General features: G+C 37.0%; 1 protein-coding gene across 1 annotated transcript; it reads right to left on the bottom strand.

The window, feature by feature from the left end:
* Positions 1-9,856: 9,856 nt before the first annotated feature.
* On the bottom strand, positions 9,857-17,747 carry LOC121520110 (G-protein coupled receptor 4-like). Its single transcript, XM_041803389.1, has 4 exons — positions 17,691-17,747; positions 12,292-12,480; positions 11,192-11,379; positions 9,857-11,103 (listed from the first exon to the last, which is right to left on the bottom strand). Exons 2-4 carry the CDS (start codon positions 12,463-12,465, stop codon positions 10,578-10,580), a joined length of 888 nt encoding a protein of 295 aa, XP_041659323.1. The 5' UTR covers positions 12,466-12,480; positions 17,691-17,747; the 3' UTR covers positions 9,857-10,577.
* Between the last annotated feature and the right edge of the window lie 6,846 nt (positions 17,748-24,593).

The following is a 24,593-nucleotide window of genomic DNA, read 5'->3' as shown; positions in this document are numbered from 1 at the left end:
GAAACAGGAGGTGAGTTTGTTGGCCAGGATGTGAGGCTGCATAGTGTTGAATGCAGAGGAGAAGTCTGCAAACAGGAGTTTGGCTGATGTGTTGGGCTGCTCCAGATGTTTGTGTACAGTGTCGATGATGAATGCTTTTGCATCATCAACACCTCTGCCTGCGCGGTAAGCATACTGTAGTGGGTCCATCAGGGTGTTGGTTACTGTGAGGATGTGTTGTTTTACGACCCTCTCCATGGCCTTCATCACCAGGGAAGTGAGGGCCACAGGCCTGAGGTGGTTCAAGGTGTTGATGGTGCTTTTCTTTGGGATGGGGATGACTGTGGAGCGTTTCCACAGCTGGGGGACTGTGCTGGTATCCATAGATCTCTAAAACAGGGTTTCGAACACGCCCCCCCAGCTGCCCAGCACAGAATCTCAGGACGTGGCCGCTGATGTTGTCTGGGCCAGGAGAGCTATTCTCCCTGGTCCTTCTGAGGGCTCTCACCACCTCCTCTGTTTTAAAGGTGAGTGTGGAGTCACCAGATTTCAGTGTAGACACTGTCTCTAGCAGCTGGGTCGAGTTGTCAGTCTCAAACCTGGTGTAAAAGGAGTTAAGGTCGTTAGGGAGAGATGTAGGGCTGCTGCCTGCAACCTGGATGGTTTTGTGGTTGGTGGCAGCGACGTTCACAGCAGCCATGGTTTAGAGGCCCTGCCACGCTGAGCAGAGGTTCCCTTGGGTGAATTTTTCCTCCATCTTGTTTTTGTATTTCAGCTTGGCAGTTTTTACGGCACGCTTGACTTCTCTGTTGACCCCCTTCTTTTCAGTCTCCGAGCCAGTGAAGAAAACCCTTTTTTTCTTGTTGAGGATTTCCTTCAGTTCTTTTGTGATCCAGGGTTTGTTGTTAGGGAAGATGGTGACCTTTTTTGAGGGGATGATGTTGTCCACACAGAAGTTGATGTAGGATGAGACAGTGTCCACTTGCTCCTCCATGTCATTGGAGGGGGCTAGGAGGTTATTCCAGTCTGTGGATTCAAAACAGCCTTGAAGCGCTTGGATGCTGTCGCTGGTCCACTGCTTGATGTTTTTAATAACTTTCTTTGCTCTCCTTATGACAGGTGTGTAAGCTGGAGCAAGCAGGATGGTGTTGTGGTCAGCAGTGCCAAGAGGGGGAATGGCGATGGACCGTAAAGCATCTGGGACAGAACCATAGCATTTATCCAATGTCCTCCCCTGGTGAGTGGTGCAGGTGATAAACTGCTGGAAGCCTTTGAGTGATTTATCAGGAGAGCAGTGGTTAAAGTCACCCAGGATGAATTTTGGGGAGTCTGGTGAGATGTGTTCCAGTCTGTTTAACGTACTTGTGATGTGTTCAGTGGCAGTGGCTGCGTTTGCTCTGGGGTGGATGTAAACCAGGATGACAAAAAGCTGAGGAATCTCTCTGGGGAGATAAAAAGGGTGCAAGGAGACAGCTAGGAGCTCGATGTCGGAGGTGCACAGTCTCTCTCTCATGACAATGGTGGGGCACCAGCGTGTGTTAACACAGAGACACACGCCGCCGCCATGTTGTTTACCGGTGCACTCACTGTCCTAGTCGAGTCTGAGAGAGGGGGCGAAGCCATCAATGTGCAGCGTGCTATCATCATCGTTCTTATTTAACCACGTTTTGGTGAGAGCAAGAATAGAGGCAGTTCTACATTCATGCATGTGGTTAACGTTGGCTTGTAACTCGTCCGTTTTGTTGTGGAGGGAGCGCACATTAGCCATGATGATAGAGGGAAGCGGCCGTTGTTTACAAGTCTCCCGTTTGAGTCTAGCTTTTATTCCACCCTTTTTCTTGCCCCTTCTGGTTACCTTGCTATCACTGTGAGCGTGGTATTCTGTGCTGGATGACTTTTTGTGGAGTATTTCTTCGGGAAAAGTATCCGTGGGGGGGTTGGGGTGAGGTAAAAGTCCGAGCTGCAGCAGAAAGTCTCTTGTGTAGGTGATTTTGCCATCGGGAATATTGTTCCAATTTGCAGAAACAAACTCACAGATAATCCACAATTGAAGAAAAGTCCAGAAAAGTACATGAATATCCATGCCAGGAGAAGTTAGTCCAAGGGAGGGCGAGAAAAAGGCTTGTTGGGCACGCCAGGTATAAAAAGGTAACAGTGGAGGGCTGCTCACGGGTGGGGGTGAAGGGAAAAAGAACTGCTCCTCTGCGTTAAGTGGCGATTAAAAAGAAGCAAAAAACAGAATTCAAAAACTTAGCACAGTACAAGAACATGGACACACACGTAGTAGTAAGAAAAAAGGATGAAGTAGGTGGAAATCAACATAAAACGAAAAACAGCTGCTCTGCATGCTGACCGGTCAACCGCACGAGCAGCGACCTGGAAGACCGCAGAATCACCAGAAAATTGTTGCCGCAACTGAAAGTGCAAGGGGCTTTGCAGTCTCTTGTCAGAGTCTGAGGTTAGAGTTTCTGATTGGAGCATGCAGGCAAACTGCTGCTGTTGGAGTCAGAGGCTGTACATCCATTGCAGGAATAGCAGGACCTCCACAGCTGAATGGTGCTGGCACAGGTTGAAGATAGTTGCAAGGGGTCGATGCTGCTTGTGGATTGAGGGCTTCGTCCAGGTCCAGCCCTTCTTCACATCTTCCTGCTGCCAGTCTTTCCCTTGGCACAAGGGTCCATAGAGAAACTTGGACCAAATCATCTGCCAAAAGTCTGCATCCCCCTGCCCTTGCAGGTTGTGTTGCACAATTGTGTCCTACCTTTTCTGCAGAGTGCTGGTCCTGAATGAGGCATGTTGTTGCTGGAGACTGCAGGACATGTTTGCTGCTGCTGCTTTTGTTTTTCTTTAATTATTTTATTTATTTATTAATCAATTAATTAATTAATTTATTTATTTATTTTGAAGTTTTCTGAGATTTTCACATCCCCTGAACATTTTTTTAAATAATAAACTATTTTGATTTGATTTTAAAAATATTTGACTTATTAACATCTATCTGTTTCTATTTTTACCCACCACCACCCCCCCCTCATCGGAGGACAAATAACTTAATGCTATTCAGAAATCATAGCTTCATGTTAGTTTTTATATAATTAAACTATTTCTAATTGAATTACAAATATTTGACTTATTTATGTATGTTATTATTTTTAACTGCCACCACCCCACCCCAAGTTTTCTGAGACTTTCACATCCCCAGACCATTTTTGAGATTTTTTTTTCAAAAAATATTATTAATTTATATCTATCTGTTTCTATTTTTACCCGCCACCCAAATAACTTTCTTCCATGCACTTTATTCTATTCTATGCATGCTTATGCTATGCATGCACAGTGGTAGTTGAAGACCCAAACAATATTTCTGGCATAGTCCCAAGGCAATCGAATGGAAGATTTCAAAATAAAAGCCTTCTCAAATAACTAAAGTAACAACTCAACTGCCTAACTTTAAAATGAAATACTAAGGAAAAAATGCCCAACTTTAAATTGAAATATTTAAGAAACGACCTGTTTCCACACACCCATTCCACCTCACAGTGGTAGTTGAAGACCCAAACAATATTTCTGTCACAGTCCCAAGGCAATCTGATGGAAGATTTCAAAATAAAAGCCTTCTCAAATATGCTACAGTAATAACTGACACCAATGTTGATAAATAATTGAAAAATGATTGACAGCGAAACTGCATGTTATTGAAAAGCCATCGATTTATAGTTGACCGGGAAACTGCAAGTTGCCTGGGAAATATGATCGAAAATTAGATGATGTATGGTTGACCGGGAGATCATCGTGTGGTGGACTCATCCATTTGTCTCTCATTCTGAAGGGAAGCACCCAGGTAAGCACACAATCTGTTCTCTATTGTTCAAAAATCTGGTATTCTTGCTTGATGATATGCAAAGGCCAAGATTGGTAACACATCTGTGAATCCTTTATTCTTTGGACATTCTGTTTCAAAATAAAATCTGAAACCAACCAAAAAACTCTGTGTAGTTTGTAGAGGATCCGTGCCGGTTAGCTAACCCTGCTCTAGTAGCCTATTGCAAATAACTTTCGCGTTCACACATAAAATAATGCTGAACAGACAAAAACAGTTATAAAAAGCAGGCGGCGCTGCCTTGAAAAAAAGAAAAATCTCTGCTACTCACTGCTCATCTGTTTTTGGAAAGTAAAAATCTCCTTTTGCCCAGCATTATGGTCTTGTCTAGACGCTCCAGCTAACCACTCTACGTTCTGCCTTTTTGAGTGCAGTAGCAAAAACCGCTGGCACAGCAAACGTAATGACAAGTGTTTCTACAGTTAACATCCACCGGCCCGTATTCGGGCCGTTGACGACATAATTTGCATAACACCATCTTTACAGAGAAGCAGTGGCAGCGGTAGCATATCACAAGTGTGATCCTCTGTTTGAAAGCTAAGAATCTCATGTTTTCAGCCATATAAACCAATCTCAGATACAACCATAACAGCAAACACAGTCCGTCTGACCTGCAGCAAAAAAGACACAGTAAAATAAACGGAATTAATCACCTTTGAAGCCCTGTCCTGTTCCACTGCATCAGAATATTCCCACAAAAATAGTCTCAAAATCTTCCTAAGATATCCATAAATCCAATGACACTCAGCATCTTGCCCAAAACTCATAAGAAAGGGCCATAAATCATGACTAAGTTTAGTTGCATTTACAAAAAGACGTCCACTCTGTAAATTTCCTCCTCCTTTTTCATTATATCTGCATATTCCTCCCCCTGATTGTTTACATCTCTCATCAAAATGGCAGCTGGGGTCTGACGGTTTGATTGACACCTCATTTGAGCCGATCGGAATTTGTACATCCAAACCACAGGCTCTAATGTCCAACCAGCGACCGCAGTTCAGAAAACACCAACCCTTCAAACTTTCAGCCAATGTGAACCAGCTTCTTTTTGACTGACTAGTCGTTTGGCCAATAGACTGACCTTTCCTACAACGTATCAAATGTGGGGGTTTGGATTAGATTACATGACGTAAACGCACCATGTACATCCCACTGTTTTTTGTGGCCTAAAAGGACTGTTACAATGACTGGCACAATACACACGGACTGTAGATTGCATGCAGATGTAAAATCAGTTGTAAATAGTGTGATGTAATTGGTTTGTTGTATATGTATATATATATATTTTTCTTTTTTTACCACCAAAGCACTTGTACTGACCTCTTATTTTATACAATTTTATCAGCAAGAAGAGAAAAATGCACAAAATGTCCCTTTTTTTCCCCTGCAACAAGTCACATTTTCACTCTAGGTTTCCTGCTCCTGCACCCTCCTTTTTTAAAAAAAAATGATTCACGAAAGTATAAACTAAGTATAACTTTCCACTTTGTTTGTATTTTCTATTTAGATGCTCTTGTACTGCAGGGAGGGCCCGCAATGGTGACCCAATTCATGTTTTCCCAGACAGTTCAGAAGTGGCTCCACTACGCACCGGACAGGGCAGGGGGAGCTGGACGCCTGCACCGGTAAATGTGTTATTAAATGTAAATGTAAATGTGTTATTAAATGTAAATGTAAATGTGTTATTAAGTGTAACTGTAAATGTGTTAGTAAATGTAAATGTGTTATTAAATGTAAATGTAAATGTGTTAGTAAATGTAAATGTGTTATTAAATGTAAATGTGTTAGTAAATGTAAATGTAAATGTGTCAGTAAATGTAGATGTGTTAGTAAATGTAAATGTGTTAGTGAATGTAAATGTGTTAGTAAATGTAAATGTAAATGTGTTAGTAAATGTAAATGTCTTATTAAATGTAAATGTAAATGTGTTAGACAATGTAAATGTGTTATTAAATGTAAATGTGTTAGTAAATGTAAATGTAAATGTGTTATTAAATGTAAATGTAAATGTGTTAGTAAATGTTAATGTAAATGTGTTAGTAAATGTAAATGTGTTATTAAATGTAAATGTAAATGTGTTAGTAAATGTAAATGTGTTATTATATGTAAATGTAAATATGTTAGTAAACGTAAATGTGTTATTAAATGTAAATGTAAATGTGTTATTAAATGTAAATGTAAATGTGTTAGTAAATGTAAATGTGTTAGTAAATGTAAATGTAAATGTGTTAGTAAATGTAAGTGTAAATGTGTTAGTAAATGTAAATGTGTTATTAAATGTAAATGTAAATGTGTTAGTAAATGTAAATGTTATTAAATGTAAATGTAAATGTGTTAGTAAATGTAAATGTAAATGTGTTAGTAAATGTAAATGTGTTAGTAAATGTAAATGTAAATGTGTTATTAAATGTAAATGTAAATGTGTTAGTAAACGTAAATGTGTTATTAAATGTAAATGTAAATGTGTTAGTAAATTTAAATGTGTTAATAAATGTAAATGTAAATGTGTTAGTAAATGTAAATGTGTTAGTAAATGTAAATGTAAATGTGTTATTAAATGTGAATGTAAATGTGTTAGTAAATGTAAATGTAAATCTGTTAGTAAATGTAAATGTGTTATTAAATGCAAATGTGTTATTAAATGTAAATGTAAATGTGTTAGTAAATGTAAATGTAAATGTGGTATTAAATGTAAATGTAAATGTGTTAGTAAATGTAAATGTGTTAGTAAATGTAAATGTAAATGTGTTATTAAATGTAAATGTAAATCTGTTAGTAAATGTAAATGTGTTAGTAAATGTAAATGTGTTAGTAAATGTAAATGTAAATGTGTTAGTAAATGTAAATGTGTTAGTAAATGTAAATGTGTTAGTAAATGTAAATGTAAATGTGTTAGTAAATGTGTTAGTAAATGTAAATGTGTTAATAAATGTAAATGTAAATGTGTTAGTAAATGTAAATGTGTTAGTAAATGTAAATGTAAATGTGTTAGTAAATAAATGTAAATGTGTTAGTAAATGTAAATGTGTTATTAAATGTAAATGTAAATGTGTTAGTAAATGTAAATGTGTTATTAAATGTAAATGTAAATGTGTTAGTAAATGTAAATGTAAATGTGTTATTAAATGTAAATGTGTTAGTAAATGTAAATGTGTTATTAAATGTAAATGTAAATGTGTTAGTAAATGTAAATGTGTTAGTAAATGTAAATGTAAATGTGTTAGTAAATGTAAATGTGTTAGTAAATGTAAATGTAAATGTGTTAGTAAATTTAGAGGTGTTAATAAATGTAAATGTAAATGTGTTGTTAAATGTAAATGTGTTAGTAAATGTAAATGTAAATGTGTTATTAAATGTAAATGTAAATGTGTTATTAAATGTAAATGTAAATGTGTTAGTAAATGTTAATGTAAATGTGTTATTAAATGTAAATGTGTTAGTAAATGTAAATGTAAATGTGTTAGTAAATGTAAATGTGTTAGTAAATGTAAATGTAAATGTGTTAGTAAATGTAAATGTAAATGTGTTAGTAAATTTAAATGTGTTAATAAATGTAAATGTAAATGTGTTAGTAAATGTAAATGTAAATGTGTTAGTAAATGTAAATGTGTTATTAAATGTAAATGTAAATGTGTTAGTAAATGTAAATGTGTTATTAAAGGTAAATGTAAATGTGTTAGTAAATGTAAATGTGTTATTAAATGTAAATGTAAATGTGTTATTAAATGTAAATGTAAATGTGTTAGTAAATTTAAATGTGTTAATAAATGTAAATGTAAATGTGTTAGTAAATGTAAATGTGTTAGTAAATGTAAATGTAAATGTGTTAGTAAATGTAAATGTAAATGTGTTAGTAAATGTAAATGTAAATGTGTTAGTAAATGTAAATGTGTTATTAAATGTAAATGTGTTAGTAAATGTAAATGTGTTATTAAATGTAAATTTAAATGTGTTAGTAAATGTAAATGTAAATGTGTCAGTAAATGTAAATGTGTTAGTAAATGTAAATGTAAATGTGTTATTAAATGTAAATGTAAATGTGTTAGTAAATGTAAATGTGTTATTAAATGTAAATGTGTTAGTAAATGTAAATGTGTTATTAAATGTAACTGTAAATGTGTTAGTAAATGTAAATGTGTTATTAAATGTAAATGTAAATGTGTTAGTACATGTAAATGTGTTAATAAATGTAAATGTAAATGTGTTATTAAATGTAAATGTAAATGTGTTAGTAAATGTAAATGTGTTTGTAAATGTAAATGTAAATGTGTTAGTAAATGTAAATGTATTAGTAAAAGTAAATGTAAATGTGTTAGTAAATTTAAATGTGTTAATAAATGTAAATGTAAATGTGTTAGTAAATGTAAATGTGTTAGTAAATGTAAATGTAAATGTGTTATTAAATGTAAATGTAAATGTGTTATTAAATGTAAATGTAAATGTGTAAGTAAATGTAAATGTAAATGTGTTATTAAATGTAAATGTAAATGTGTTAGTAAATGTAAATGTAAAAGTGTTATTAAATGTAAATGTGTTATTAAATGTAAATGTAAATGTGTTAGTAAATGTAAATGTGTTATTAAATGTAAATGTAAATGTGTTAGTAAATGTAAATGTGTTATTAAATGTAAATGTAAATGTGTTAGTAAATGTAAATGTAAATGTGTTATTAAATGTAAATGTAAATATGTTAGTAAATGTAAATGTAAATGTAAATGTGTTAGTAAATGTAAATGTAAATGTGTTAGTAAAAGTAAATGTAAATGTGTTATTAAATGTAAATGTAAATGTGTTAGTAAATGTAATGTAAATGTGTTATTTAATGTAAATGTGTTAGTAAATGTAAATGTAAATGTGTTAGTAAATGTAAATGTGTTAGTAAATGTAAATGTAAATGTGTTAGTAAATGTAAATGTGTTAGTAAATGTAAATGTAAATGTGTTAGTAAATGTAAATGTAAATGTGTTAGTAAATTTAAATGTGTTAATAAATGTAAATGTAAATGTGTTAGTAAATTTAAATGTAAATGTGTTATTAAATGTAAATGTAAATGTGTTAGTAAATGTAAATGTAAATGTGTTATTAAATGTAAATGTAAATGTGTTAGTAAATGTTAATGTAAATGTGTTATTAAATGTAAATGTGTTAGTAAATGTAAATGTAAATGTGTTAGTAAATGTAAATGTGTTAGTAAATGTAAATGTAAATGTGTTAGTAAATGTAAATGTGTTAGTAAATGTAAATGTAAATGTGTTAGTAAATGTAAATGTAAATGTGTTAGTAAATGTAAATGTGTTATTTAATGTAAATGTAAATGTGTTAGTAAATGTAAATGTGTTATTAAATGTAAATGTAAATGTGTTAGTAAATGTAAATGTAGATGTGTTAGTAAATGTAAATGTAAATGTGTTATCAAATGCTGTTATATTCTAATAAAAATGTGTTTATATGTACTTTAAAGTCATCAGGTGTGGTCATTTCTTGCCTACTCTAAAAGGTTTTCATCACTTTTTCACATCCTGGCTGTAGATAAAGCAGGGTGTTTACGCCTGGATATTCAGCTTATTACAGTTGAAATTGAATTGAAAACACCTTGATTTATAGTTGAGTAGAAATGTCCACGTTGTTTCAATATTCCTGATAATTGAAATACCATTGAAATTCTGTTGTTCTATGTTCAGAATTTCAATGTTGTTTCAATATTAAAAAATGGTGCAACATGATGTAGAATCAACATCATATTTCAATGTTGGTTCAACAGAGTTTCAATATCTGCTTGCTGTCTGGGTTTGACCTTTAACCTTAACATAGAGTACGTAATGGAAAGTTTCCAGAACACATTAGGACATTTAGAGAGTTATCAAGTGAAAAGTCTGACTTTTCTTGTTTTTATCTCTGTAATTCTTAGCCTAAGTTCAACATGAGCCTCACGGGATGTTACATTGGTGAGATTTTATTTTTGCATCTTCATATTTATTGAAAAGAAACAGAATTCAATTATTTTGAAATAGTTTTATTGGAGTAAAATAAGGGATGATGTGAATTTTGTTCAATTTCTCAAAAACACAAAACAAATTTCTCTGAATCACATCCTGAAGATATCATACTAAAACTGCACAGGAAAGCTTCTACTGATAAAACAATGTAGATAAGTACAGCTGTTTTAATATCATTTATATGTATTAAATAAACAGCTTAACAGATAATGTTTAGGGAGAACATTTGTAGCGTGTTTCTCCTTTTCTTCTTCCTCAGGACACTCCCCTTCCTTCTTCATGAGAATCCTGGTCCAAATGTAGACAAATGTTCAACCACTCAGATGTATTGAATAAAAAAATGTTGCAATTTAGGTGGAACAAAACACGACTGAACAGCAAGACAGCACAAAACAAACATGTTTGAAAGAATGGTAGCAAGGACAAGCATGCATTCAAGTCACTTTACTCCACTTTCACATGAAAAGGGAAGTTTTGGATCTTTCTTGAGGAATGACCTTGTTATGTTTGGAAACTCAGGTTTGTCATCCTGAGAAAGGAGATAAATAGTTGAGATCTTTGGGAAAATACCTAAATTTACTCCTTATTATGGGAAAATGGAGTAAATCAAATATATACATGGGCTCACTCAGACATCCATAACTTCTGGCCCCCATATTTGTGACCTTCTGAAAACAGTGAGCTACTTCTAGGCTCCGCCCCCCTAACTGATAACCACTGGTCTACATGTGGTCTAGATTGATTGTGTTGGTGTTGTTGGTGTCATTGTTCTCCTTTCTGCAACAGCACACAGAGGTCCAAAGCTTCGCAAAGGTCTCTTTTTTGATGAAAACATACAGAAGTAAGTCTGCAAGTGGACTCAGCTTTAGAAACATGTTGGACAGGAAACTTAGAGTGATATTAAAGATGTATGTTTCTGCAGTGAGGTCAATAATGTAAGGCAGGAACAGCAGAGTATAAATCAGCAGCACCAGGACTAAGATTGCTACGATTCTCCGTTTTTCATCAGAGGGGACTGAGACAGAAGTAGAGAGAGCTCTGAGGGTCCCAACCAGGAAGAATATGAACAGTGGGAAGGGAATGATGAGGAAGATGGAGAGGATAATTCGTGCAACAAAGCCAGTAACCCAGAAGAACACAGTAAAAATCAACACAAGAGATATGATCCAGACTACAACACAGACCACCACAGAGATCCTGATGGTTCGTCTGAAGCGGTACCACAGTGGGTGGGCGATGAGCAAATATCTGCAAAACAGGATGGAAATATTATCTCTAAAAAGATGCACAATACTACAGAAATATTATATTTAATACTATTTAAATAGATAGTTACCTTTCCAGTGAAATACACACCATGAAACAAACACTGCTGAATAGGCCACAATCGTAAATACAGCTCAGAATTAATATTATCTTCTCTTCCTCAGGTTCTGTCTCCAAAGCGATTATACAGCAGAACTGAATGAGGTCAGATATGAGAAGGTTGATGATGTAGATTGGAGCCACATGACCATTCTTTACCTGAGGAAAATATAGAAACAGAAACAGAAGAGAAGAAGTTATAAACATGTTCTGAAGTCCTCCATCCAGAACGGACATCAACCTCTGCACAGCTACTGCAGTAACAGCCTTGTCTACATTTTCAGTCAAATCTCATTCTCTATGTCTGGAGTTTATTTACACAAGCTGTCAGCTTCTCCTCCCTGTACCTACTGAGCATCACTGATGGGATCTACATGAACTACAACAGAAATAAAGATTAGTTCAGAAGTAGTATGACTTTAAAAGTCAGCTGAAGTTTATGGGACGAGCATCACCTTTTATGGTAGTCAGTAAAAAAGCTAATCAGATAGATAGACCCAGTAGTGTGTAAAAAACGGGGGATCAGGGAGCTGATGGACCAGTGGATAGGTTTCTCTATGAGATTTTCTACTGTATTCTGTTAGCATCATGCTACACATGGATTAGCATCCTTTTTAACCAGTTGTACACTGTGCAGTTTTCTCCTGATTCATACACCATGTTTGAGTAACACCACTCACTTTGAAGTCAGGCCAACTTTCAGCTCCATCGTACGCTGTTTCTGGTGTAGTGTAGGGGACATGATGGCCGACCACGGCCCAATCAGCTGTCCCAAACCTTAGAGCATATTTGACTTTGTAAAGTGTCCATCATTATCTTAAATCACCATGTAAACAGTAGGAATGTCTAGCCCATGAGCCTTCTCTGGACATAATAATGAAATAAACAAGCAAGAATCAATCCTACCTGCATAGACAGCGCCTTCAAAATGTATTTGACCCCTTCCTGATTTCAGTTTTTTTTTTTTTTTTTTTTTTGGTTGTGCATATTTGTTACACTGAAATGTTTCAGGTCATTAAAGGCATTTTTGTATAATTTTATAAATAAATAAATAAAGACATAATAACATACCAGAGAGTAGAGAGCATAGATGGCCATGAGTATCAAAGGGAGACCGATACAAATGATGATGTATGTCACTACATGCATGATGAAGGAGAGGCTGTCATAATTCTCATCCAGAAGGTCATCATAGTAGTCAATGCTTTCATTCAGGAGGCTGGTGTTAACAGAGATGTGTGCCATTCTTCAGAGTGAAACCTGAAATCACAGAGATCAAGATTTAGACAAAAAACATTGCATAACTACAACCATTTTTCAAGTTAAAGTTCCTGTAAAGTGATAAGAAATCTTTATTTAGGTTTGTTGTAGGACAGGCCACTGTGTTTTGAACCACCAGGCCAAATTTCAGTCATGACAAACATCTCTAAAGTTATAAAATTAAGGTCCAAAATCATTAACGTTCCTCCAATCATCTTTTCGAGAATTCTTGGAAAAGTCCTGCCCTTTCCAAACTCTTTCTACGGGAGCTTTCCCAGTTAAATGTGAAGTATAGTCATGCTATGGATTCATGAAACAGTGTATCTGGCAGGTCAGGTTAGTGGTTTAGGGCCTGTGTCCATAGACGGCTTTTTCTATCATTGCCAGAAACCTCATTTTCAGAGCTCTTCTCACCAGCGTTTATTGTTGCTATATTAAAATCCTTAGTAGAATCTGTCCTGTTGTTTAGAGATAGCTCTATGTGCTTCATATTTCTGTATCTGGAGGAAATATGACACAGAAGACATGCAGACAATGTAAAGGAGTCCTGTACTGACACAGGCTGCTGTGCCATAGATCATTACCGCCATAGTCTGCAGGCGGCCTTACACCTCAAGACTTTTACCTCTGATTTCAAAGTCGCAGACAAAGTTCCAAAGTCGGAGTAAATTCATGGAAGTCTTGCTAAAGTCTCTGTTCACTTCCGTTGTCTCAGTTGTTAGGTGTAAGGTGGTCATGAGACTGGATTCGAGCAGTTTTAAGGTGGTCTTTTCTCAGTCTTGGCATTACGACAATATCAAACTTGTGGTCTTGTACAAATTGTGTTTCCAGTGACGCCACCGCCATCCACAACCAATGGGAGCCAGTGTTGTACGTAAGCACATCAAATCCCTTCATTCTTCAAAATATGAATGTGAGTGTAAATCAGTTTCTGCTCAGAGCTGCAGTCAGATCTCTGCTCCACTGTTTGTCCGTTACTATAGTATTATCATGCCAGTTTATCAGAAGTGTTTCCTTTGATTTTTCAAAGAAATAATAGCTTCTTTTCTTTGGTTTGTGTTATTTGAATCTTCTGACAATAGTTTATAGCAGTTAGAACAGGAGAGAAGTGAGTTTTTTGCAGCACTCACCTTTCAGAGTTAAGGTGAGCCTGGAAACAAGGAAACAACGTACATTGGATATAGAAGATAAGACCGTCTTACGTTACTGGTTACTGGAGTCTGTCATTTTATGTCAGTTAAGTGACGGTTGATGTCGGTCTGCAGGCTTGTTAGGATGGCAGCGCTGTGCTCCCTGCTCAGAAAATATGACTGTCTCAGGTTGCTATAGTTACTCCTAACGGAGTAATGGCTAACAGCTGCTGCGCATTAATTTGGAACAGTGTAATGATTTTTTGACCGAAACTAGTTGAGAAATTTGGTGTCCATATATCAGAAGTTAATGGACCCCAATCAGAATCGAGTATCCACAAAGACCATGGTATAAGGATATTTACTTATATGTGATCTCAATCTCCTTCTACATCTTGTTCTCTGCCCAAAAATTGTTGTTGTGAATTTCACCCAGATGCATGATGGGCAATAATCTCAGAAGGAATCATATTCTAGTCACAGTCTTTGCTGAATCTTAGTCTGAGACTAAAAACTCAGCCACTTGCTGACAGATAGTCTTTAGATGTGAGAGTCTCAGGTGTCAGTCTTTTTAGAGTCTTTGAAGAGTTTTACCAAAGTCCTATGGTGGAAGGCTGGCCTAAGATGGCCCTCCAACGTTACACTTTCATAAAGTTGACATCCTGTCTGAGCGGATCGTGCACACTGAAATAAGTACAGCAATGCTGTTGTTGGATTGATGTAATTCTCTGTTTTACAACAGCTTAAAATAATTGATTTGTTCATTAAATCTAAGTCTTCTAAATTATCTTAATAGTTGCACCTATATTTTCTATTTAAACTGGCAGCTGGACACCAAATTCAATTCTGTCATTGGATCAATGTATTGTGGCGATCCAGGAAGCAGTCGCCTGGAGCAGGGACTGCTGGGATTGTTTGGTACAAAGAAAATTCACTCTTCTGATGTTCTATAATGTTCATGTTTCATTGTGGGGTTGTCATGGTGCATGATTTGTTTGTTGGTTCATGTTTTTGGGGGAGGGTGTTCTTTTCAAGTGTCCCACCTTGAGTGAGGGGGTTAATGGTGCAGACTACCCTGCCTGTACATGGGTGTATTTGTGTTAAAAAAAAACACAACTGTACATGCTTATTGCCCATGAGCTTGTCAAACTCAATCATCTTGCCTATGAGCCATTCCTTACCACAGCTCTTCACAATACTTTAATTGCACTAAGCCTGCAGTGTGCATGTGCATTCATAACAACATCCCGTAGATCCTAAGTGGATTCAAACATCACCTTATGCAGCAGCTGCCACATTCTTTGTGGCTCTACCTTTAAACTCCAGCACAGACATCCAGTGTTTAGGACAATCTAAAATAATTAGGTTTGCTAAACCTTTAAACATAGGTTCTATGAACTTAAAAAATTTACTTTTACCTAATTAAAAAAAAAAAAAAAAAGATTGATTCAGTTCAAAATGTTTTGTGTGATTAATTACTTCATTTTTTTAAAGTTCAACCAATGTTTTACTTTTTTCAGAGTAAGTGAGCTGTGCTGCGAGCACAGAGTGAGGCGAGGATAAATGCTCTGCACTGTGACTGAGCTTCAGACTCTCCGGCTACAGGAGACAACACTTTCAAGCATTACATATAAATAACAATCTGCTAACCATACCAAATTTCGGGCTCCCGACGTGTCTCTCAGGCGTGTGCAGGTTACATGGCATGCTGCCTTAATGTCTAAATGGATAAATATAATGGTAATATTCTCATCTTAAGTAATGAAACATCAGCGTGTCAGCCTGTAATTGATAAGACTGAGCTTCAGTCAGATGTATGACTTAGAGGAAATAAAAAAAGTATTAACAGGGCATATAAAACATGTTAAAAACTCTCTGTACCCACGTATAAAGCAGAGAGAGATAGAGTAGTGCTCAGGTAATTGATTTTCATTTCATCAGCTTCCTAAATTAATGGTCTTACATACTTTAAAGACCCTGTAAAGTGAAATCCAAAGTCTTTGTCTTAACACTCTAGAAATGTTGGAATATGGTTGCTGTAAACAACAACTCTGAGATCTACATGAGACTGAATTCTGGATTTAGGCCATTTCATCTCTTTCCTGGCTTGGTTTCATGTGGGTGGGGCCAATATGTGGGCTCACGATGTCATGAGCCCACAGTAGAGAATGACCCCGCCCCTCTAACACTACAGTATTGTGGAAGGAAGCAGTCACCTGGAGCAGGGACTTCTGGTTCGTTTTGTGCAAAGGAATTCAGTCTAGTACTCTTGTACCGTTCTATAATGTTCATGTCTCATTGCAAATTTATAGTTATGCATGTTTTGTTTATTGGTTCATGTTTTTAGGGGAAAATATTTTTCCAAGTATGACACCATGAGTGAGGGGGTTAATACTGCTGACTACCCGTGTCTTGAGTGGGCGTGGTTTCAGCTCATTCAACAGACACGCCCACACCATTCTGGAACAGATTTTACTGCCTCATTTTTCATGATTTGAAGCTTAATTTTATAAACTTGGAGATGCTTTATGTGACTGTAATTTGACCTGGGGGTTCATAAAACAGTGATCTCTCATACAACAAACCTAAATACAGATTTATTTTTACTTTACAGGGTCTTTAAGTCATTACTTTAGTCATCAAAGATCTTTTTCAGCAGGTCTTATGTCCTATTCATATGGGACTAGTATTACCCATGAACCTCTGGTCATTTGTAATAATCATGCAGGACGTCTGTGATCTTACTCCAGTATGAAATCAACCATGTCTGTAATTTGTGGAGTAAAATTTCCAGGGCGACCGACCATATTTCAGAACACAGAGGTCCACTGGTGAAACGTATCTTGTGTGAATGGACATCTCTGTAATTTAGGGGGGAAATTATTGTTTTTTACAGTCCATGCAGCTTTTTCTGCTCCTTTTATGGTTGAAAATAATCATGGAGGCTGTGTAGGAAATTGCTAACAAAGTTTTGACACACATTGGCTATTCTCTTCAGCTCTCTCTCTCTCTCAGTCTGATCAGCTGTAGATCAGCACAGCTGACTTAGACGACCTCCATGGGTGATGGAAGTTAGAGGAGATATTTCACCAGTGTATGAGTCAAGGACAGCACGCTACAGATGTGAAACATGTTCATAAACATACAGAGAGAAAGAGAAAAGCCCTTTTGTTGTCTGTTATAAACTCTGGTTAACAGAAGGACACATGAAGCAAACGTCACCTGCAGAGTGTGATGTTCACATCACTGCATTTTAGTCTGAGTTAAGAAATAAAAATCCACTGAGCATGTTCATCACTGCAGCCATGCAGCACTCTCATGTTTTCCTTCAGAAATGTCTGTAAATCTGAGAACATTACAGACTTCACTTATCCTGTGAATAGGACGCTCCAAACACTGATGTCAGGGTCATTCACAAATTATCAGAGTGTTTTTAGTCGTTGTTTCAGTCCACAAAATTAACACTAGTAAAAGTAAAGCTCATATTTAGATGTCAGTAGAAGATTTTTTTAAGAAAGGAAAATCTGTACCATCTAAAATCTTTATAGTCAGGTCATACAAGGAATTAGATTATTATTTATTTATAATAATTAAATTATATATAACATTACACCTCTGATTAAATCACTACAAGAGAAAATTCTTCTAAGAGATCATTTCCATAAATGTTGGCTCTTCATCACTTTACCTAAACACACAATTCAGACATCCCAGATAGTTGTGGTCAGCCGTACACTAGCTTTAACCTAGTCTTGGTTACCATAAACCAAACCTGTACTGAACCGTGACCTCTGTGACCTCTGTGGAGCGTTACAGCCCTACTCTGTAGTGTTTACCGTCATCATCAGTGTGTTTTATAAAGTCAGAACAGTGTAATATTTCAGATTCAGATCTGACAGCATTTGAATCATGGAGGAGGATGCTGATACTGAGAGATACTCAAACAATCCTGCAGGCTATCACAGAGACACGCTTGGATTTATATTAATAAGTCATCAAACTGTGTCTAACATCTAAATCCTTTCAACTGTATTTGTGATAAGATGACAGTTCAGAGATGTTTCAGTGAGCAGATCTTACCTGGATGAAGTCTCTTCACTGATGTCTGATGTTTCTCTGCATCCAAACTGACTTTGGGTGTTTATGGTAAGTGATCACATCACTCATGATATAACACTGCTCTTCCAAGGAAATGAGGAAACAATAAGTCATACATGATTATGCATCAACTGTGAAAGGAAGAAACTAACATCATCACAAACCTTGTGAAATAAGAGAAGCAGAGACCTTCCATAAATATACCTGATTTCCTTGTGGTTTCCTGTTTTCTTCTTTAGAACTTATCATCATAGCAGAGAAGCAGAAGGAGAGATATTTTCTCTGTAGATTCACTGTTACTGTGCGTTCAGAACACATAAAAAGAATATTCATGGGGCCTGATTGCATGACTTACAGCATGAATATAAACACCTTCTCACCTTCAGTAGGGCAGCATTTTATTCTAATTTCATTTTAGTCAATCATTCTAATCATAGAGTTTTATTTAAGACTCCTCCGAATCGAATGGTCGAATTGCCGACTATTCCAGGTCACCCCTAATAGGCGGCTGCATGTATGGCTTGACCCTAAAAAGTTCTAACAAAAGGTTTCTCAGGACGTGTTCACACCTGATAGTCAGGGACTCGGTCCGTTTTGGAACAGAAATGGCAACATTCCTGCACTTTCCTTTGGTTTGGTTCGTATTCACACTGCTCTCATGGTCAAGCGGACCAAACCATTTGAACACCTACAACCTCTGCCTGCTAGGGGTGCTGTTGCCACAAACAAATGGTGACCAAGAAGAAAAGAAGGCGTAGAGGAAGACGAAACTCCTTCTGCCAGTCTTTTCTTCCACATAAACAATGAAAAAACACAGAATTTACGCTGTCTTGTGGTTTCTGCTCTTGCATTTCAGCATTATGAGCAGCCGGCAAGGTGGTGAGCTGTCCAGCATGTCGTCCTTTACATGAGACGAATAAATCAGCACGGACTACAACGTGTTGCCATGGCTACACAGATGCCAAGGGAGGTACCGACATGTATTTGAGCGTATTAAATCACATACAAATCCGTGTATCATTATGGTTTATGCCTCATCCTGCCTTTGGTTCACAAGTTGGTCTGCTTTGCGTTCACACCTCTAACGAACCGCACCAGGGTCCGTTAGGGAGTGGACCAAGACCCCTGTTTCAAGCTGTCTAGAGTCCGCTTGTTTGGTCCGCAAGTTCAGTTCGTATGATTGTTCACACCACTCAAAACGAACCGGACTATCCAGGAAAACGAACCAGAGTTCAGTTAAAGCGGACCAAACAGCTCTGGGGTGAACGCACCCTCAGTGGTTTACAGCAGTATCAGATATACTTAAAAACATACTGAAAGTTTACCAAAGTTTGACTCCAAAAAAAAGCCCCATTTTCAAAATGGCAGCCGTCAGGTCCTTAAAATGACCATTACTCTTTTGTATTCCTCCTAGACCAGGAATAATGGTGCCTGATACATGTTTTGGCCATGTGATATTCTAATTAACATATTTGCATGATAGATAAGTGATTACAATTCGAATAATATATTAAAGCATTTGGTTACAAGCATATTTATGCAAAAAATAAGTACTCATAAGTACCCACCTACTCATATCATTTTGCTGAGTGTTGGTGGTTTTTGTGGTTCATAACAATTTTGTTGATTCCAATGAAGAAATAAATTCATTAGAACTGTGTGGTACTGTACACCGCTTTCCTCATTATTATGCAAATCACATTTTTCTTTTATTTTCTTAAAAATAAATGCAAATGCCAGTCAGAGTATCTTTAAGTCATCAGCCATAAGAGCATAATTCAAATGTTTTTGAACAAACTTCAAAATGACAACCTTTTTTTTTTAAATAAAAACTTCAAAATGCACTGTTCCACATTATTAAGCAGGCCACAGGTTTCAGTAATATAGGAAAGAAAAAGGATCTCTGCTGCTGAAAAGTGTCAAGTAGTGTAATGCCTTGGACAAGGAATAAAAACATTAGATATTTCAGGAAAAATTAGTCGTGATCATCAAACTGTGAAGAAATTTGTGCCTGATTCAGAGCACAGACGGGCTCATGCAGATAAAGACATAATGAGGAAGGTTTCTGATGGAAAAATTCATCAGGTTAAGAGAGCAGATGCTAAAATGTCATTACAAAGCAGCAATGCCTCTAGAGTCCCACCAACCTCAAGGTGTAGGATCCTCCAGAGGCTTGCAGTCATGTCTAAACCTACTATTCAGCCCCCCTAACCAATGCTTACAAGCAGAAACGGTTGCAATGGGCCCAGAAATACATGAAGACTCATTTTCAAACAGTCTTGTCAACTGATGAGGGCCTTTGCAACCCTGGATGGTCCAGATGGAGGAGTAGTGGATGATTGGTGGATGGCCACCATGTCCCAACAAGGTTGGGACGTCAACAAGGAGGGGGCGGAGTTATGTTCTGGGCCGGATTCATGAGGAGAGAGCTGGTAGGCCCTTTTAGGGTCCCTGAAGGTGTGAAAATGACCTCGGCAAAGTGTATCGAGTTTCTGACTGACCACTTTCTTCTACGGTACAAAAATAAGAACCGTGCCTTCTGTAGCAAAATGATCTTCATGCATGAGAATGAACCATCTCATGCTGCAGAGAATTCCTCTGTGTCATTGGCTGCTATGGGCATAAAAGGAGAGAAACTCATGGTGTGGCCCCCATCCTCCCCTGACCTTTAACCCTACTGAGAACCTTTGGAGCATCCTCAAGCTAAAGATCTATGAGGGTGGGAGGCAGTTCACATCAAAACAGCAGCTCTGGGAGGATATTCTGACATCCTGCAAAGAAATTTAAGCAGAAACTCTCCAAAAACTCACAAGTTCAGTGGATAATAGAGGAGAACAGTGGAGGTGATATCAAAGACGGGCTCCTGTGTGAACATGGAACTTGACCTGTTCAGATGTTTTTGATTGAAATAGCTTTGATTTCAGTAAATATGACCTCCTAATGCTGCAAATTCAACAAATGACCATTTTCAGTTCTTTACAACCTATAAAATGTTTTAAAACTCTGTCATGCTTCATGATGTGGAACAGTGCATTTTGAGGTTTTTATTTAAAAAAAAGAATGGTTATCATTATGAAGTTTGTTCAAAAACATTTGAATTATTAGTCATCACACTCTTCCTCCCATAGAGGTAGACAATAGTGATTCTCACAATTCCCAACTTGACATGGTCCACAGGCAGGCATGCATGGTAGTCCGTATGCCCTGCAACTGCACCGTTGTGTTCGGCAGGCAGTTGTGTTATTACAGTGGATCATCTGCAGGAGGCTTTCTGGGGCAGCAGTCTTACTGGTCATAACTGGCAGGAACCAGTTGTCCACTAGTTTCCATCCCCAATCCACTGTGTTCATGTCACCTTCCTTTCCAATCCACACCATGATGTGGACGTAAACTCTTTGGCAGTGGTACTTGGTGGAGGACTCAGTTGGAGGCAGACATTCTGGGGTAACAAATGATTTGGCTGTAATGATTTTCTTGCTAAAAAGGTTGTAGCGCAAAGAGGAAAGTGAATCAGTACTCTTTCCACCAAACACTGCCATTGCCTTGGTCTCACAGTCCTCTATGACATTCCTTGCTTGATGTGGAAGCATAAACACATTTGGTTGATTCACCAATAACAAGTTTCTGGAATGCTGTCTGTAAGTACTCAAGGATGAAGTTTGTTTAAGCAAAATGGTATACACTCAGCTGCCAACAACATTTCAATGAGGCAAGCAATTTCAAATGTCAGTATTCTCTTCCACCATCTTCTGAGTAGCTAGAAATTGAGAATTTAGTGTTGTTGGGTTTAGTATATCGCCACCTTAATACTCAAAAACATCTATAGAGGAGGCATTACATATGTATCATGTTACGGCTGGCTCAAATGCCGAACATAACAATGGAAACCACACACTCAATGGGTTAAATAATAATCACTTTTATTGAAGTTTCAACCAAGGTTTAACTAAACAAAACCTGAGCGCACACAAAGGAAGTGCTGCTGCTGGAGGTGCTGCTGCTGCAAGGTGGAGAGAGAGAAGGAGCTGGTTAGCAGATCCTGCCTAAATAGACTCTGGGTCATTAACCACAGGTGCAGACAAGGTGACATCAGCAGTCACTAAAGGAAACACCCAAAATAAAACAGGAAGCACTCATGTAACAATCAACTTATTCCAATTGAAATGAGTGACCATTTTAGAGGGTTCACACACAGCCCACTGTTTGGGCTAATTCAGAATTGTTTAAGATCAAAAGTTATACAACTCCAATTTAAGTTACATTTGGGTGCAATAACTTTTACCTTGTATGTCAAATCTGTGTTTTAGCAAAAAAAAAAGGGTTTGTGTCCAAAAACACATACTGAGTAGGAGTTTACATGACATGGCTAAATCGTTTACATCTCTGCTTCACCCTAAACAAAGATAAAACCTTACAGTTATCACAAAATCATGTATTCCATATGTATGTAATCATGTCAGTGCAATTAAGACAAGTCCAATGGATTCATAGACCTGGAAATTGGATGGTTACAATGTAACCTAGGTTCTCTGACTGGAGAGACTATCTCTCCACCCTACATATTCCATATGTACGGGGACTGACCCCACATGGGCAGTTGACATGGATACTCTTTAACCCTTTGATGCGCAACATGGGTCAAAAGTGACCCGAATGGGTTTCTTTTATGTATATCTTTGGAATAAATTAATTTTATCATTCAGTCCTCCAGGTATTCCTCAATTAACTTGTTTTTAATCATAAAACATCCATATTTGATTTTTTACTTTTTTACTTTTTGAGTTAAACCACTTTTTTCATCACTACCCCTCTAACGCGCAACATGGGTCAAAAATGACCCGTATCTATTTCCTGTGTTATTTCATGTATATGGCTGAGAGTTTCTATGATATTTGTTAATATATATATATATATATATATCAGTAACTATTCCAATTATGCAGTAAAAATCTTGTTTTTGAAATGTACAAATCATAATTTTTATTTTCCCTTCCTTCCTTTATGAACAATCAGACCTTTTATATTTCTACATCAAGTTTACAGACATGGGTCAGAAATGACCCGCACACATGGAAGGACTTTGTGGGATACTGTGATTTGTTTCAGACACTTGACAGCTCAACACAGCTGCCCTTGCTCATCTTGTGGATGTAAGTATTTATTTTTGTTGTTGTTGTTTATAATTATTACAACCTTACCTCTAAAAAATAAAATGACAGTTCTGAAAGATTACTGTAAATAATATGATAATTTTAGTTTAGCTTGAGAGAGAGAGAGAGAGAATACATTCCTTGTCAGAGAGTGAAAGTAATAACTATTAGCTAGCTAGCTAGCTTGCTGTTGACATAATCCATTTCATTTATGTTTTATTTTATTTTATTATTTAGTTGATAGCCTTTGTAGTTAGCATCGCTAGGCTGCTTAGAAAAGTGGCAAGATAAGCTGCTTTAGCCAAACAGTTAGCTAATCCATTTTAGTTAGCTAATTTTTATTTGGTTGCTAACATTTGAAGTTAGCTATCTACTTAGCTAAGCTGATGGCTAGGCAGTTTAGAAAAGTACTGTAGTTAGCTAAGCTATTTTAGCTGATCAGTGCACTAATCTATCTCAGTCATGTGGTTAGCTAAACTATTTCAGCCAAACAGTTAATCTATCATACTCAAGTATTTAGCTAAGCTATCTTAGACAAGTCATCAAATAAAACTGTATAGCAGAGTTTCCGCTAGACTCTCCACGGTCAAAATGACCGGCAGTCCTCAAGAATTCCGGCCATTTAGGACAACTACTGGACATTTCCTTAACATTATTTTGCTGTATTAACAGCAGCAAAATAAAAAAATCTGATATGCTGTGATACATCGATACATAAACGTCCGCGCTAAACGGGAGAGAGGACACATTTTTATTTCCAGACCTGACCCAAAACCGAGACAGTAGAAACCAATTCAACAGTAAACCTGAGTAATTATTACCCTGTTATTACAGACTGGTAGACATGATTAGACCCTTAAACCGATTGTACAAAAACTTTCTCTAATTGTTCTTTGTGTAAGTGGTTTCAAGTATCAAAATGAAAGCTGCCAGCTTTTCCTTACACACATAGTCAGTTACACAATATACGCCCACGTTAAACTCATAAACAACAGTTAGCGTCACATTAGCACCATTAGCCTGTTAGCACATAGGCTATTATAACTTAGCAGCTTACTATCCTCCACCGACAACAACGAAGCATCCAAACACATAACAAAAGTGCCCTCTTAACTTGACACTGCGTTAAAACTCCGCATTTCAAATGAAAAATGAGTCTTACCGTCAACTGCTAATATCAGTCCTCATGATGATATCACTGTAGCATCTGCTAAAGCTGGAAATCCAACCATCCTGGTTTATTTGGACTAGTCCTGAAAAGACAAAAGCTCCACAGCAGATAGCTCCGTCCAGTCCTCCTCTCATTAACGGCTTATCCAAGACTACTTCTGTTAATTAGCCGGCGTAGGCCTCTCTCTCTGCTGCTGCATCGGTGTTTATGATGCTCAGCCATAGTTCCCTTCGTTTCAGCCTCCTCTTTACTCGCAGCAATGACACAAAATCCCTCAATATCGTTGATGATATTAATCCTTTGGTTAACCAGGAAAACCTCACTTAGATTAAAATTCTGCTTTATGAGAAAGCTCTGGTCAAACTTTCCCTGCAGAGTCTCCAGCAGAGTGAGCTGGCGCAAAGAGAGAGCTTTGCTTTGACGCCATCGTGCATACATAATTAGCCATGTGCTTGCCGTCTGAGTAGATAAACAACCCCAGCACCGCCCTTTTTACTGGCCAATGACCGGCAAATGCTGGCTATCGGAAACTCAGCTATATAGGTGTGTGTATTTTGATGTGCA

This window comes from Cheilinus undulatus, linkage group 13 (genome assembly GCF_018320785.1).
Source record: "Cheilinus undulatus linkage group 13, ASM1832078v1, whole genome shotgun sequence".
NCBI lineage: Eukaryota > Metazoa > Chordata > Actinopteri > Labriformes > Labridae > Cheilinus > Cheilinus undulatus.
Note: the sequence above shows the minus strand (reverse complement) of the source record. Positions and strands in the feature narration are given on the sequence as shown.

Excerpts from the sequence above, each read along its gene's own strand:
- LOC121520110 (XM_041803389.1), bottom strand. The coding sequence starts at position 12,465 with ATGGCACACATCTCTGTTAACACCAGCCTCCTGAATGAAAGCATTGAC. Across the intron at positions 11,380-12,291 it reads TCTATGCTCTCTACTCTCTG|GTAAAGAATGGTCATGTGGC; the intron begins GTATGTTATTAT and ends TATTTTCCTCAG. Across the intron at positions 11,104-11,191 it reads GTGTGTATTTCACTGGAAAG|ATATTTGCTCATCGCCCACC; the intron begins GTAACTATCTAT and ends CCTGTTTTGCAG.